General features: G+C 34.0%; 2 protein-coding genes across 8 annotated transcripts in view; both read left to right on the top strand.

The window, feature by feature from the left end:
• The first annotated feature begins 895 nt into the window (after positions 1-895).
• On the top strand, positions 896-7517 carry LOC126717143 (putative pentatricopeptide repeat-containing protein At1g68930). Of its 7 annotated transcripts, none has more exons than XM_050418532.1 (5): positions 896-3226; positions 3369-3420; positions 4489-4563; positions 4939-5062; positions 6888-7517. In XM_050418532.1, exon 1 carries the CDS (start codon positions 976-978, stop codon positions 3199-3201), a length of 2226 nt encoding a protein of 741 aa, XP_050274489.1. In that variant the 5' UTR covers positions 896-975; the 3' UTR covers positions 3202-3226; positions 3369-3420; positions 4489-4563; positions 4939-5062; positions 6888-7517. The 7 variants fall into 7 exon arrangements, with proteins under 7 accessions (XP_050274489.1, XP_050274488.1, XP_050274490.1 ...); XM_050418531.1 differs by having other exon boundaries at positions 3345-3420; XM_050418533.1 differs by having other exon boundaries at positions 896-3420; positions 6888-7027; positions 7126-7517.
• Positions 7518-10695: 3178 nt separating this feature from the next.
• The window catches only part of LOC126717142 (branched-chain-amino-acid aminotransferase-like protein 1), a 32562-nt gene continuing 26298 nt past the window's right edge, over positions 10696-16959 (top strand). The window contains 9 exon segments of the mRNA XM_050418525.1: positions 10696-10861; positions 10985-11054; positions 11885-12013; positions 12135-12192; positions 12282-12369; positions 15088-15172; positions 16210-16266; positions 16597-16710; positions 16816-16886. Of these exon segments, the coding sequence (XP_050274482.1) occupies positions 10761-10861; positions 10985-11054; positions 11885-12013; positions 12135-12192; positions 12282-12369; positions 15088-15172; positions 16210-16266; positions 16597-16710; positions 16816-16886 (773 nt within the window). The 5' untranslated portion in view covers positions 10696-10760.

Here is a 16959-nt window from a genome sequence, read left to right as displayed (position 1 = left end):
AACATATAGTTTAAAATAGGTTTTTAACTAAAATTTTGTACTTTGACTTGAGCCTAAATGCTCTTCTACTTGTTTTCAAAATAGAATATTTGGGCTACTACTATTTTTGCCTAGTACAAAGATTTAGATAAAATTATTGCGCTACTACTACTTTAGTCCAAAAGAAAGGCTTAGTATAAGGGCTTTCTCTCTCTCTCTCTCTCTCTGGAGATGAATTCTATCCGACAATGATGAATATGATGAGGGAAAAAATAATAATTTTGTCTTATATTATGTATTAACACATTTACATTTGATAATTTGAATATGGATATTATAAATTCACTTTCATGTTTTGTTTGTTTTGTCAAATATCATAACATAAGTGATAATTAAAGTAGTAATTAGTTGCATGTGTTCCAAATTTATACTAAACATATCATTTATATATATATATATATATATATGTATTTCATAAATTTTATTTAATATTGGTATATCTTACGATACACAATACGATCCAATATACAATATATAAAAATGAAAAAATAATTCATGATATGATTCATGTTTTGAAAATTATGCATTTATATATTATTATTCATGTAAAAAGATGTTTTCTAAAATTAAATAAATAAAAAAAGATAAAATCCTATTTAAGATCATTATGTAAGAAAAAGTTAAGTGAATTAGCTATTATCATAAAAAAAAAAAATAAAAAAAAAAGTGATGTTAACAAAAATTAAATAAGTAATTTGCATCTCAAAAATTAAAAAATAAGATTTTTAAATAAGAAAATTTATTAGTATATAGAAAGTTAAATATAAATATTATTACAAAAATTGGTATCTAAAGTTTTAAACATAAAAAATTCCTAACTTAAATTTATCGAGTCAAATAAGGGCCTGTCTGCATCACAACATGTTCTTTAACTTTTAGAAAACAAAGAAGCCACAACGCTCTTTGCCGCCACTCAAATAGTTTTAAACGGTCACTATGTCCTCCAACTACTATTGTGCTTTACTGAAACTCTGCAGCAAAGCTCGAGACCAAACCCATGCTAAGAAGCTTCACTGCCACATTATTAAAGCCTTAGTGAACCCAGAAACCTTTCTCTTAAACAATCTCATCATAACCTACGGTAAACTAGGCAACATAGAATATGCACGCCACGTGTTTGATGAAATTCCCCACCCAAACCTCTTCTCATGGAACACCATCCTCTCAGCTTATTCGAAACTGGGTCATCTCTTGGAAATGCAAGAGATGTTTGATCGGATGCCAAATCAAGATGGGGTTTCGTGGAATTCGCTTATTTCTGGATACGCGTGCTATGGTTCACTTGTCGAGGCTGTGAAAGTTTATAAGCGGATGTTGAAGGAAGGACTTGTTAATTTGAATCGGATTACGTTTTCCACAATGCTTATACTGTGTTCAAATCAGGGGTGTGTTGATTTAGGCAGGCAAATTCATGGGAACATAATGAAATTTGGGTTCCTCTCGTATGTTTTTGTGGGTAGTCCTTTGGTTGACATGTATTCAAAAATGGGGTTGGTTTATGATGCCAAGCGGGTTTTTGATGAGATGACGGAGAGGAATGTGGTTATGTATAATACTATGATCACAGGGCTTTTACGATGTGGGATGGTTGAAGATTCAAGGCAGTTATTTCAAGGTATGCAGGAAAGAGATTCAGTTTCATGGACAACAATGATAACAGGACTTGCACAGAATGGGTTGGTTAGAGAGGCAATAGAGATGTTTAGAGTAATGAGGTTGCAAGGTTTAGATATGGATCAATTTACTTTTGGCAGTGTGTTGACTGCTTGTGGGGGTCTCCTGGCACTGGAGGGAGGCAAGCAAATCCATGCTTATATCATTAGGACTGACTATAAGGATAATATCTTTGTGTCTAGTGCTCTTGTTGACATGTATTGCAAGTGTAGAAGCATCAAATCAGCAGAAACAGTTTTCACGAGAATGAACAATAAAAATGTTGTCTCATGGACTGCAATGCTAGTGGGTTATGGTCAAAATGGGTACAGTGAAGAAGCTGTAAGGATTTTTCGTGATATGCAGAGAAAAGGGATTGAGCCAGATGATTTTACTCTGGGGAGTGTCGTTAGCTCATGTGCAAACTTAGCAAGCTTAGAAGAGGGTGCCCAATTTCATGCTCACGCTCTTGTTTCTGGCCTGATATCTTTTATTACAGTTTCCAATGCCCTTGTTACACTTTATGGTAAATGTGGAAGCATTGAACATTCCCATCGAATGTTCAATGATATTAAAAATAGGGATGAGGTCTCTTGGACAGCGTTAGTTTCAGCATATTCACAATTTGGAGATGCAAATGAGACGATTGATCTCTTTGAAATGATGCTGGCCCAAGGTTTGAGACCTGATGGAGTTACTTTCATTGGTGTTCTGTCAGCTTGCAGTAGAGCAGGGTTAGTAGAAAAAGGGCATCAGTACTTTGAATCAATGATAAAAGAACATGGAATCACACCACTTCCAGATCACTACACTTGCATGATTGATCTTCTCAGCCGATCCGGGAGGTTAGAAGAAGCAAAAACTTTTATAAATAAGATGCCTTTCCATCCTGATGCAATTGGTTGGGCTACCTTGTTGAGCTCATGTAGATTTTATGGTAACATGGAAATTGGGAAATGGGCAGCTGAGTCACTTCTAGAATTAGAGCCCCAAAACCCAGCGAGCTATATCTTGCTCTCAAGCATTTATGCTGCAAAAAGGGAATGGGACAATGTGGCCCAATTAAGAAGAGGAATGAGAGATAAGGGAATAAGGAAGGAACCGGGATGTAGTTGGATCAAATATAAGAACAAAGTGTACATTTTCTCAGCAGATGACCAGTCAAGTCCTTTTTCAGATCAGATATACTCTGAGCTAGAGAAACTAAATTGCAAAATGAGAGCAGAGGGGTATGTACCAGATATGAGTTATGTTCTTCATGATGTTGACAAGTCAGACAAGATACAGATGCTTAACCACCACAGTGAGAAGCTTGCAATTGCCTTTGGGTTAATTTTTGTTCCTACTGACCTTCCTATACGAGTATTTAAAAACCTTAGAGTTTGTGGGGATTGCCACAATGCCACTAAATATATTTCTAAGGTAACCAAAAGAGAGATACTTGTAAGAGATGCCGTCCGATTCCATTTATTTAAAGATGGATCATGTTCATGTGGAGATTTCTGGTGATGCAACCTATCCAAAAATTTATCAGGTGAGTGACTAAAATTCCAGATTTTTTTAGTGTCAGAAGACAGATTCAATACTTCATTTCATCAGATGCATTGAGATATCATTGGAGTACTTTAAGGTTGTTTTGCACGAATCCCCAGTTGCAGAAAACATCTTTGTTTCAGGGAGAGGGGGACTTGGAGATGATCAGGGAGAAAGAGAAGGGGGCGAAGAGAGGTATATTTCTAGTCTTAAATGAAATTATTTAGGGAAAAGTTCTTTTAGGTTCTGATTCTCTTACATTTATTTTTTACTGTTTTGATCTCTCTCTCTCTCTCTCAACAACCTGAGGAAAGGAAAGGACAAGCAGTGTTTAGATTCATGTTTTGTAATGTTTTGGTTGACTTTCTTTTCTTTCCTTCATTTTCTTGGCAACCAAATGGTCTAGATCTTCTATTTTCATTGTTTCTTCCTCAGATTTTCTATTTCTTTTTTATCTCTGAAAATATGCTGGATTATTTGATTTTTTTTTTTTTTTGTAATAAATTTTAATTTGAAAAATTTTCTTTCTATCTCTTCTTTTTCTTTTTTTTTTACTTAAATTTATTTGGCTCCTGAGAAATGATGGAAAATGAGAGAGAGCGAATTCTAAATTCTGCAAAGGTTAAAAAAAAATTGAGAGATGTGGGTATGTGATTATGAAATATTGGATGGAATAGATTATTCCCACCTTTCAACTCCACGAGACTACAGTTTTGAGTCTTTCAACCAATTAATTTACCCTTTCTATTTTGATATGTATCAAGTATTAACATTCTTTTTGAACCATAAGAGACACCGTATGAACAAATAAAAAAGAAAAAGAAATCACCTATCAAAAAAAGAAAGAAAAGGAAATCAAATATATCTTTGATGCTTGCTTAAAATATTTTCTAGTGAGTACTCTGAAAAATAAAAAATTATGTTTTATTCTTTTATTATTCAATCTTAAAAAAAAAAAATAAAAATTAAAGCCTCATTGTTAGGAACTTGTGAAAGTTTTTGGTTTTAGTGAGGAGCTCCACACATTAGAACCCAAACACTCCCATAGTCAGCACTACCACCATCACTCCCTCCAATTCTCATAATCCAAATTAAACTTCTAATGAACCCACAAATTTTCATCAAATTCTTTGTGAACTAATCACACTACCAAACCTTAACCCCACTTTTTTAGTTAGAGACAGGTTTTTCTATAATACCATTGGGGTTTTCATCAATTGTCCCTTTTATTTATTAATTTATTTATTCTTTTTCTTTTCCCAGGACCCAAGTTGCAATCAGACCTGATTCCTAGATGTGTCAACCATGAAATGGGATGTTACGGAAAAAGTAATGAAGGTAACTTATACACAGTTACATACATGTTATCTTGGAGGGGTTATTTGTCTCATTTATTTGAAATTAATTGTGGGTTGAGGATATTATTTGTAAATTTTGGAATAGAAATATATGTAGAATCACATATGTTTGCCTTGCATAAAGCATTTTTATGGTAAAATCATAAAAATATTGAATCATTTTTCTATTATCAAAGGAGAACAAATTACTACCTTTATATATATATATATATATATATATATATATATTGATAGGTATAAGTTACTACCTAATATATAATTACAAAAGAAAGGAAAAGTGTGCTCTTTTTTTTTTTTTTTTTTAATAATTTAATCTCTCTCACTTTTTTCAAGCTTTGATGGGTTGCCATGGCAGTGCTAGTGAAGAAGGCAAATTTGGGAGCAGAGAAACCTTGAAGAGAATAAAGATTGAGTTGGGCTTCAAATCCAAAATGATATGTTGCATGAATCTAAGCTTGGGTTAAGATTTGGGCCAGTATGTAAGTGGTCATGCTAAGCTTGATTAGGTTAAAATTTTGGCCTCCATCATAAAGGATTGGCTAAAGAATATTGTAAACTATGGCTAACTAGTCGGAAACCCGTGCAACGCACGGATCTTACTTATTTATAATAAACTAAAATAATTTTATAAAATTTTAAATTGATTATGAAACTATATTATTGCATGAATTGCTCCTATTTTTTTGAGTTATAATTTGATGAATAAGCCATTGCTTGAACATGCAATGGGTTGCAAAAAATCTAGCTAACAAATTTAGATATTGAAAAAAAATAACTAAAAAATTCTAATGTTAAAACGTCCGAGAGGAAAAAAAAAATACATATATATATATATATATATATGACTACCAAATAGAGAAAATATAAGAGAAAAGTAGGTTACCTTCAAGAGAATAATCCATAGTTATAACAGTTGAAATTTGCTAAACTGTTTCAAATATTGCAAAAAATTGAACCCAAAAATTTAGATGGTCAAACTTTCAATAGACAATAAAATTTAAAATCAAAAGATTCAGAACCTACAAATTATAAAAACAAAACAAAAACAAAAAGTCATTATTGCAAGACAATTTCAGTAAGGATGGAAAGCTTTTCTAAGTTTTTTTTTATCCAATTCTTCCTAATTGATGAAAAATTTGGTTCAAACATTGTCAAACACTTTGAAGGTGCAAATAATATAGACTTCCAACATAATCTTTAATTAATAAACAAAGAAGCATGACACCATAAGAGAAAATATAAGATAACATATAGTGCATATACCTTACTCCACAGCTGTGAAAAAATATCCATATAAAAGGAATTGAAAACTTGTACAACAAATGCAATAAGCTACTTTTGATATAGAATATAGCATCTTTGAACCACACAAAAAGTTAGCAAACTTACCACAATACTTGTAGTTATACTATATATTGTAAAGTACTACTCTATCACCAATGAAAGTCATGTAAAATCTCATGGGGCCTGGAAGAACAGACAGCTGCAAGATCACCTCCACCAGACACAAAACAAAAGTAAAAAAAACTTATTCATAAAAAAGAGAAAAAATAATAGCAAGCGTACCAAAGAAATTGAAGTTTAGGGTTTTCTCTCTTAGTGGAGATGGACAAAGGAGATTGCTTTAGGGTTTTCAAAGATTTTGTGTCTTTTATATATATATATATATATATATATAAGACTCCTGTTAGGACTCTCTCACTATTTAGTTTTAAAAATAAATTTTTTTTAAATTAAAATGATGATGTGGAAAATTGTGAGAGTTTCAAAGGCTTCGGTTTTATATATATATATAGATGAATGCAGGTACAATACACATGTTTACCTCACAGATCACTACATGTATTATGTCCATTGATCCCACGATGTGGATATATAATGCATGTCCATGGAATGGTCTTTGCTATTCAAAGTGCACCACAACTGTTGATCGATGAGTTGAGGCTTCCTTAGGACGTAGTGGAATACCTTTCCTTAGGATACTAGTAGTAGAACACATGGCATTCCAGATAATGCCCGGCATTTTCACCTGTGGATTGTAATCCCTAGATCATTTGGCTTCAAGCTTTGCTAGCCAGAAGTCAAGAAAGGGCTTACATTAACAAAAATTTGCCATTGGTACCTTTACTGTCAAATTATTTGTGCAAGAAACGTTTAATGCTCTGTTGTAGTTGTTAGGGTGTATTTATGAGCTAAATTCACATGTTTATATTCATGTTGTCTATTGCTACTGTGTGAATTGGTTTTGATGAGCTAAATTTTAGTACTCTTAATTTAATTAAATCTTTTATTTTCCATGTACAGGAGGTAGCTTCCCCTGATGATGTTGTACGATATGCACAGATCAAATGGCAAGCACAAAATCTTGTAGATGATGTTGAAACAGAGGTTGAATTGATTCTTCAACTGGCTTATCATTGATGTGATGAAAAATAAGTGATGAAGTAAGAGAGCTGATAATTGACCTTAGACTACACGTTGATTTCTAGCGTTTTTAGTGGTGGACAAGAACAAAGTATTGGATTTATGTTGTCTTCTACAGAACCAAAAAGTTCAGGCATCAAAATAAGCTCAAGAAAACAAGATTTTTCTATCTGGTTTATGATTGATATAAAGCACAGGATCCAGATTCTAATTATTCATAGATATGTTTATATGTATGTAGAACTTTATTATGAAGACCTAGTTTTGGGGTCTAGCTAGAGAGGGGGTTTGCTCATGAACGTAGAACCAGTAGAGGAAGACATTAGCTAGGGTTGTTGAGGGTAGCCTCTCTAACATGAGCGGCGTCTTCTTGTTTTTCTTCTTCGCCCACTTTTTTTGTTTTTGTTTTGGGTTTTTTTCAACATGGAATTTAGGACTGTATTTGCTTGTCCATATGTGCTACTCCGTATATCTCTATTTTTTCAAATGATGTGACAAATTTTATTGGAAGGCCTTATAAAATTTAATCTTTTATGAAATATAGTAAGACAAATATATTATGTTATTCAAAAACTAGTACAGCCCATACTACTATACAAAACTACTGTAATGCAAACCTATAGTATCATAAAGCTTTTGTATCTAATAAGAATGTCCCCTCTAAAACTGGAAGTGTTAAGCTTCTTTTCTACTCAAGCTTGGAAGCTAGTAAATGGGTTTAGACTAGTGGATGCGTAGAGCATTGATTAGAGCACTAGATTGAGTTCAAATAATGTTGCAAGACAGAGCACAATCATACTAGAGAACTGAAGAGGAAAAAGAAAGAGAAGATGAGAGGACTGAAAACACATTGTTATCTTCTCTTGCTACCTTCCCTGAACTTTATTTTTTCCGCAAGGTTTCTTATAACTCTCTGACAGAAAGCAACTGCAATAAAACTTAATGCTCTTTAATAACTCAAACATGGAATCTAGTTAATTTGTCTCCTGAGAAGTCCACGGTAGGTTTGTAAGAGGATTACACAAGATCAAACCTCGGTAAGATGGTACTAGTAAGTGGTATAAAGCTTGTCTTTTTGCCAAAGGATCAACTGTGGAAAACTTCTATACTAATTGCATGCTACCTATCAAAATTTTACTTGTTATTATCATTTTCTTTTTTATCAGTAGTGATTTGAAGAGGAAATTTATATGCAATCTCCTCAAATTTATAATCATTCCCCAACATAGAAGTTTGTTAACTTTAGAAAGCATGTTATGGCTCTGAACACGCTGTCAGATCTTTGTTTGCCAAATTTAGTTCTGCCATGGCTCAATTTGGATTTGCACCCAACCCATATGATTAGGCTTTTTTTTTTTCTTCAAAATTTCAACAGAGGTACCATTCTCGTATAATTTTAGGTGGATGATGTGACTGCAATACGCAGTTTAAAATCACACTCTTTTTTAAGTACAACTCTTTAGCTACAATTTCCTATATTTTTCTTGTCTAGATGCAACTTGAAAAGAAGGGAAAAAAACAAAAACCAAACTATAACAAACGGTCACTAGAATGATTTTGTTGGAATCAAGATTTCAAGCATTTTCTTTTGCAAAAGCACATAAAATGTTAGTGGTATATATATCAAATCCTCAAGGAGTGAAGTTACAATTATTAAAATATGAGAATGTTTCCTTTTTCAGACCTCAAGAAATATTAGGCCATGTTTGGTTTGCAAAGTTTTCATTACTCATTATTCAATTCTCATCACCCATCATTCACTTTTGCTGGTCCCACACCATGGGAGTAAATGAGAGAAATAAGAGAAAAACCTTAAAGCTGAAAGTAAACAGTACCATATGATCGTTGGTGATCATTACTTCTCTATCATTTGATGTGACTAGACATACGGGTAAGATCTACTTGGCTCTAAAGAATTACAAGATTGCCACCAAATCTCATAACTCATGATCCGGAAAACTCCTAAAAACTATTTTCATTTTCATTCACTCTAAGGGTGTGTTTGAATATCGCTTATTTGCTGAAAACTAAAAACTGAAAACTTATTGCTGAAAATACCGTAGTAAAATAATTTTTAAATGTGTGAATAGTGCTGTGGGACCCAAATTTATATTGAAATATATGTTTGGATGACTTTTGTGAGTTCGTGAACAGTACCGTGAGACCCACATTTTTTCAGCAAAACGCACAAACGCAGACACGAAACGCTTCCCAAATGCACACTTACTCATTTTTTTTTTAAGTTATGAGTGATGGAAAGTGAGAAAGTAAGGGGTTGTTTGGTTTTTTTTTTCATCATTTATAACTCTTCGCTCAATTTTCATCACTCATCACTCAAAATACCCCAATTTCTTATACCCACCCATTTGACACACATCACTTAACTTGTCATCACTCAAATTTTTCAACTTTTTGTGGGCTCCATACCTATAACTTGGTCAGAGCAAAGCTGTTAGCCTACCCACAACAAACCCATCGGAAACCCACAACCAGTACAAACCCCTTAACAAGCACTGAATCAACCCAATGCACCAAACCCCAAACCCACGGCCAAACCAAAACTTACAGACACCACCATAATCACACCCACTTCTAAAATCTCAAACCAAATACCAAACCCACACCAGTGACCACCACAATCATACCCACTTCTCAAATCTCAAACCAAATACCACCACAATCAAACCCACAACCGACACCGACCGAAAACCCACAACTTTAAACTCGATCTAAAACCCACAGCTACGACCCAAACCCATAGACGAGACCCACCAACGAAACACTAGCCATTGATTCAACTCCAGCCACCGATTCAACTCCACCATCGAAACGCCACACATCAATACCCAACTCCACCATTGAAACATCGCCAAAAACGAGAGGAGATGGATTAGAGAAAAACAATGAGAATAGAGAGAAGAGTAAGGAAATAGAGAAGAGAGAAATAGAGAGTAAAGGCAAAAAGACCCGTTGGCTGCGCAAGGATGGGACGGGACACTGGCAATGGGACCCATTTGTACTGAAGAATTACGAAATTGTTATTGGAAACTGAGTTTTGGAAACTGAAAACGCCTAAAATATGATTTCAGTTTCCATAACTTATCACTCAATAATTAGAGAATTGAGTGATGGAAACAAAAATTAAAAACAAAAACCAAACAGACTTCTCAGCAGTGGATCCCACCATTTTTCAGTTATGGACGATGGAAAAAACAAATCCAAACTACCCCTAACTTAGTGTATCTTATTTATTTTTTATTTTTTAAATTGTAGTCTGTTACTTTTATTATCAAATCATAATTTTGTTCCTTGTACATTTGTCATACATTTTTTTTTTTGAAAACTACATTTGTCATACATTTAGTTGTGTTAACTTCTTCCATTAATTTTCAAATTAAGAATCCCTCAACTATTAATTGTATCAATTTAACCCCTTAACTAAAATCAAATAATTTTTTTTTTAATTCAACTTTTTTTTTGGTTGAAAGTTGAAGGCCTAAACTGATACAGTTAATAGTTGAGACTTGAGAGACTTTTAATAGTTGAGACTTTTTTTTTTTTTGAGAGGAGAAAGTTAGAAGTTAGAAAAAACACTGGAAACCTTTTTTTTTTTTTTTTGAGGAAGAAAACACTGGAAACCTAGCGTACTAACGGGTTTAATATCACTAAACGACTTGTAGCATGGACTATAAATAAATAAATAAAAAACACTCTCTCCCTCAAAAACCCAAAACCCTATAGAGAATCTCAGCCATGGCGGACCAAGAGTTCGATCCCTCGGACCCTTCGTGCCTTCACCTGGTCTCAGCTTTCCTCGCCATGGATTCCACCGAATCCTTAATCTCCTTGTCCCGGTAGGGCCTAAATTTCCGGCACCAGCGTATTTTAGCAAACTGTGGTGCACGTGGCTAACGTGCGGCGCCACCCATGTTCCTATTCTAATAATATTGTGTTGGTTTTTTTTGGTTGAATTGTAGGGTATGCGGTGGAGGGTCGGTTAGTGAGGGAGTACAGAGGTTCATTTGGGACCATTGCTTAAGCAAAGCTGTAAAAAAAAAAACAAAAACTCTATACTTTATTTTCTATGCATTTGTATGCAAAATTTTACATTGATATTGTATTTATGTGTTTATAAATGAGTTTTTGTGACTTGAGTTTTGATTTCTGTAATGGGTTTTAAGACTTGGTGGCTTAGTTGTTAGTATGTGGATTGAATTTTAGGTGTTAACCTTTGTTTGGTTGCAAACTGTATAACTTCTATTTGATGCATTTGAATATAACTGTTTTGTATTTATGTGCTTATTTTTATGAGTTTTTATGACTTGGGTTTTGATATGTGTAATGGGTTTTAGAACTTGGTGGCTTAATTGTTAGCAAGAATGCTGAAAAAGTGGATGGTGTTTTAGGTGTGTTAAGCTTTATTTGTTTTCTGCAAATGTGGGGAAAAGAAATGAACATAATTTGGGGCAAGAATGCTTTTTCCCGCCCTTTCACAAAGAAATTTAAATGTCAGTTTTTAAAGCTTTATTTAGGAAAATTGATGAAGATTTGTGAGGTTAGATTGGTTTCTAGTTCTACTTTCTTAGTGGAGAATTGTGTTTAAAACTTCAAGTAGAGGCAAGGAAGTAGCTTTAAAAATTTGAAGAAATTGGGTTTTCTATGTTTTTCTGAACCCTGTTTTCAAAGACAAAGACGGTTTTGTATGTACTGTTTTTGCATGAATGGGATTAGTACAGCAGAAGTTTTACTTTCATGTCTTCAATTAAAAAAAAAAAAAAAAAAAAAGTCCTTGTTGTGCATTTTCTAAGCTGCAATCAAATCCTTTGTATGCATTGTTTCTCTATTATAAATTTGGTTCAGTCAAATGGTCAACGCAGGCTGAAAACTTTCATGCTCCATACTTGAAGAATTTCCTGAAGAAGCTTATTGCTGAAATAGAGCTGAACCATGATCTTGTTTTGGATGAATTATACGAACAATATGCTTATTACATGACATCATTGAAGGTACGGCTGGTCAATGGAGGAGTTATTTAACTTTGTTGTCATTTGAATTATTTGCGCGTGTTATTCTCTAAGAACTTACATGCTTGAATGGGTTTGACAAGATCTTTTTTTTCCCCTCTAGGATGATAATGTGGTCAAAGGAAGAATCTGCAAATGCATTTCATTTCTTTTTCCTGCTGGTAATAATTCTCAATCATGTTATTTTGGTATAAAGTCTATAGTTTAGTTGCATTAACTTAGATTTGGGTGGATAATTTGGTACTTCTAGGTTCTTCTCAATTACCAAGTTGTCCTAACTCAGGGAAACTGGTGGTCCCACTACGGTGTTCTCTCAACATGCTTGACGGAGATACTGGGTATGCTTCATTAATGATATCTCTGTCTTGTAGGTGATATCTGCAAAACTAAAATTGTTGATGAATTTTTTGATTAGACCAATTGAGTATAAACAATTATCAAACTTCAAGATCTGTGAAAAGCATATTCAATTATAGTGAATTTGGGCTTGCCCTGTCATTTAGCGCTTTCTCTTTTTATCACTTTGCATCTGTCAGAATTATAAGGAGATCTGTTTGTAAATCCTTTGTGAGAAATCACAAATTAGGCAATGAATTCCCGTTAGTTGTGTTTATTAAACTGCTGGGTAGAAGGGTCATTTGCTGTTTAGGAGAAAAAAAAAATCAGGCAGCTGATTAAGAGCCTGTGTACAGTGGATTAGCCTCCTTTTGGTTAACTGAATGAAATGGGTTGTTTCGCTCTCTCTCTCTCTCTCTCTCTCTCTCGCTCTCTTTTAATTGGGGGGGGGGGGGGTAATGGATCAAATGGTCTTGCCTTTTCTATTCAGTTATATGAACACTTGAACAGTCACTATTCCTTAGAATTATTAGTACAGTTTTTAGCAATTCAATGAAAGCATTGACGGGTTTGTCGCTACGGCAGGTCTCAATTAAAGTTTCCTAATCCGATTGTTTGTTCATGGCCCATGCATGATGTCAAGGTCATTAATCCAGCTCAGCTACCATAAAGCAGGTCCTAAGTCCTAGAACTATGCATGCATAGAGGCCTCTTTTTTATTTTATTTAAAGGACAAAGTTTTCCTTAAAACTGGTTTGAAGTACTCTTCTACAATCCATTATGAGGCAATTCATGTGGCCATCCTCATTTCTTTTAATTACATGACCTTTTAAGTCATTTGGCTAAGGCAAATGGCAATTAAATAAAAACACACGTGGGTGGCCATTTAAAGCACAATGTAGCAGCTTGGACGAATTTTCCTCCAAACTGGTTTGATGAAAAATTGTTTACTTTATTTATTGAAAATAATAGTTCTATAGAGTTTGTCAATCCGATGGTTTGGTGTCTTTCATATGATCATATTAGATCTGTCAAAAATTACCCATGATTAGTATTTTTCATTTTGTGACGCTTCCAGGGAACAATTATTATATATTCGTATGGTTCTGATTTTCTTTGAAGCTATCACAAGCTTGAAAGTAATTGTTGGTAAGAGTGAGATTGTGCCAGTTGGTGAGGTTGGGAATTTGGCTAATTTGGCTCGTATTATATGTTGTAAGGTTGGCTGTTTGCTCATGTCTTATTTGGATATGCCCTTGGGGGCTCATTATAAGGATTCTTCGATTTGAAACCCTATTATTGAAAGGATATAGAAAAAGCTTTCAAGTTGGAAGCGGTTATATTTGTCAAAAGGGGTAGACTTACTTCATTGAAGAGTACTTTATCAAGTCTTCCCACTTATTATTTATCTTTGTTTACTATTTCACAATATATGGTGGACAGATTAGAAAGGATTTAGAGGAATTTCCTTCGGGCGAGATCTACTGATGTTTTTAAATTTTTGCTTGTTGCTTGGGAAAAGGTTGTGTGGCCAGTGGAGGTAGGTGGTTTGGGGATCAGGAAGATTGGGCTGTTTAACCAAGCTTTACTTGGGAAGTGACTCTAGCGGTTTGCGAATGAGGTCACATGTTTATGGAGGCAAGTTATAGCCTCCAAATATGGGGAGGCTAGTGGTGGATGGTATACTAGCGTTGTTAGAAGAACACGTGGATGTGACATATAGAAGAACATTAGGAAGGGGGCTGAGAGTTTCTTTGGTCATGTGTTGTATGCAGCGGGTGAGGGTATTTGTATTCGATTCTGGCATGACCCTTGGAGTAGCTCTATTTCTTTGAAAGATTTATATCTGGAAATGTTTGCTTGTGCTATGGATAAAGAAGCTAGGATTTCTGATATGGTTGATATTGCACTTGATGGGGGTGGTAGAAGCTAGAAATTACTTTTCCATTGTGAATTTCAGGACTGGGAGATGGCGATTTTTTATGATTTCTTTGTGCATATCTCATCCAAATTACTTGGGGGGGGGGGGGGGGGGGGAGAGGGTGATGATACCATGATATGGCAATTGAATTGTAGTGGTTTTTTGAAATGCTCTCTTTCTATTATTAATTGCTGGAAGCTCTGTCGGTGTCTTTTCCCTGGAAGAGCATTTGGTGTGTTAAGGTACCTAAAAGGGTGGCTTTTTTTCTTATGGACAGCTGTTAGGGGTGGGATTCTCACAATTGACAAACTTGTTAAGAAGAATTTGCCTCTTGTTAATTGGTGTTGCCTATGTTGATGCGAAGAGGAAACTGTGGATCATTTATTGCTCCATTGTAAGTTTGCTCAAACCTCGTGGAGTGAATTCTTTCTATAGTTTGGGGTTCAATGGGTGATGCCAAAGATTGTTGTTTCTCTTCTCTCTACATGGTGGTATTTGTTGGGGATTCATTCTTCGAATGTTTGGAATATGGTACCGGCGTGGCTTATGTGGTTAACCTGGAAGGAATGCAATGCTTGAACTTTTGAGGAAATTGAGAGAGATGTAGATCGTTTGAAGTTTTTGCCACTTAGGACTTTGTTTGAGTGGTTTCGTATTTGGGGTTTTGCGCATTGTACTTTTTATCAATAAAGATGTTATTACCTATCAAAAAAAAAAAAAAAGATTATAAAAGTTGTTTCATTTATTTTTATTAACGTTTCAGACTAATCTAAAATTAGAAACTGCTTGTTTTATGCAGTTGTGCACTTTGGCCCTCAAGTCTTTTCTTATCAGAGTTCATACTTTCTTTTCCAGGATTATTCTCGAATAAATCTTGCTTTGAGGTAAGGTCTCTATTCAAGAATCTATCTGTTCTATTTCAAATTACAAATTTTTGCTGTACATTTATAGATTCATGAATCATCTAGAAATGAGTTTCTGTATTGGATGCACTTGTAATACTAAGGTTATGTTTGGTAATAGTTTTTGTTTTTTATTTTCAAAAACTTGTTTTTGGGAATATAAAGAAAAAACAATTTTCTTGTATTTTTGAAATCAAAAACATGTTTGGTTAGTTGAAATTAAAAAAGATAATTTTTTGAAGAAAAAAATAGAAAATACTAAAATATGTTGTTACTAAGATTTGAACTCTAATGCTAACTTATTAAATGAGATAGATTCATTAAATTAAATGCGTATTTTCATTGATTTTTGAAAATTAGAAACTGAAAACAGTCTTTTACATGTTTTTAGTTTCCTTCACAAATTGAGTTTTGAAAACAGTTTTTGTTTTCTGTCCATTTTGGATTGCCAAACAAGTTTTTTAGTATCAAAAATAGAAAATTGTTTTTGGAAACATAAAACAAGGAGAAAAAATAGTTACCAAACATACCCTAAATCTCTGAGATTGTGGTTCCATTTTGCTCAATCCTTGTTGTCAAATAAGGGACCTGGGTTAAAATTCCACTTATACCAAAAACAAACCAATTGGCGTCTCTTGGCCTAATGATAAAGAGCAATTATCATAGAATGCTATAAGTGTCAAATCTTATCATATCTAAAAGAAAATAAAAAAACTATGAGATTATCATTTAAGTAATGTTCTTGTCAATACATCATGTGAAGATTTATTTTTCCAATCCAAACATAGTTTTCCCCTAGTTTTTCGCTTTTAATGTATAAGTTAAACTGCATTAATCTTCCCCCCCCCCACCCCCCCCCCCAAAAAAAAAAACACTTGTATTTGCCTTTTTTTTCATGGCATGTTAATTTTTTTTCTCATATTGCTTGTCTTGTATAAATGTAGAGTTCTTATCAGTTGATTCTCTCTCTCTCTCTCTCTCTCTCTCTCTATTTGTTTGGCCCAAAACTTCAAAAACAGGTCGGTTCAGGTGTTGGTTTGGTTGGCATTTGTCTTGCCCATGTGGAAGCCTCCAAGGTATGTTTTCAAAATTTAAATCTCGTTGGAAAAAAAGAACCATCTGTTTTTAGTTTTTACAATGGTTTTATGACATAATAATCTGCTAATCTGCTGAAATTGGATTCTTTATGATGGAAATTCTGAGATTTTAGTTTCTTTCCTTCAAAGCCTGAGTGACTGAAAACCTATGAAACATGCTGGTTGCCAAGCTTGTTTGTTTCTTTCTCTCCAAGTTCTGGGGGTAATTTTTGTCCCTCTGATCCATGAGAAGACTTATTTTACCAATGCATTATCTAAAAATTGTAAATGGTTAATCACCCTTGAAAATTTTATGTTTGATACATACAGGTTGCACTAAGTGATGGTGACCTGTCAACTCTGATGAACATGAAGCTTAATTTGGAGTCGAACAATTTCAGCATTGAAACCAATAGACAAGAAAGAACTGAAGATTCAAATACTGTGAGTGATGGTCACAATGAATCAAATACCTTATCATATTGATCACATAGGAATTGATTTAAATCAGTAGTAGCTGAAAAACCTGAAACACACTATAAATCTCAGATAAAATGCATTCATCTGCCTTGGGAATCTGCATCAGAAAATGAGCTCCAAGACTTCATGCCAGATGTTATGTGAGTATTTATGTGTTTTTTGTGACTTATTGGACTCTTTGAGCTCTTTGCACATCATACCATTTACCAATAT

Source organism: Quercus robur, chromosome 3 (assembly GCF_932294415.1).
Source record: "Quercus robur chromosome 3, dhQueRobu3.1, whole genome shotgun sequence".
Taxonomy (NCBI): Eukaryota; Viridiplantae; Streptophyta; class Magnoliopsida; order Fagales; family Fagaceae; genus Quercus; species Quercus robur.
The sequence above is the reverse complement of the archived record's forward strand: the minus strand, read 5'-3'. Positions and strand labels throughout refer to the sequence as shown.

Bases quoted from the DNA above. Each gene is read 5' to 3' on its own strand.
- LOC126717143 (XM_050418532.1), top strand. From the start codon at position 976: ATGTCCTCCAACTACTATTGTGCTTTACTGAAACTCTGCAGCAAAGCT.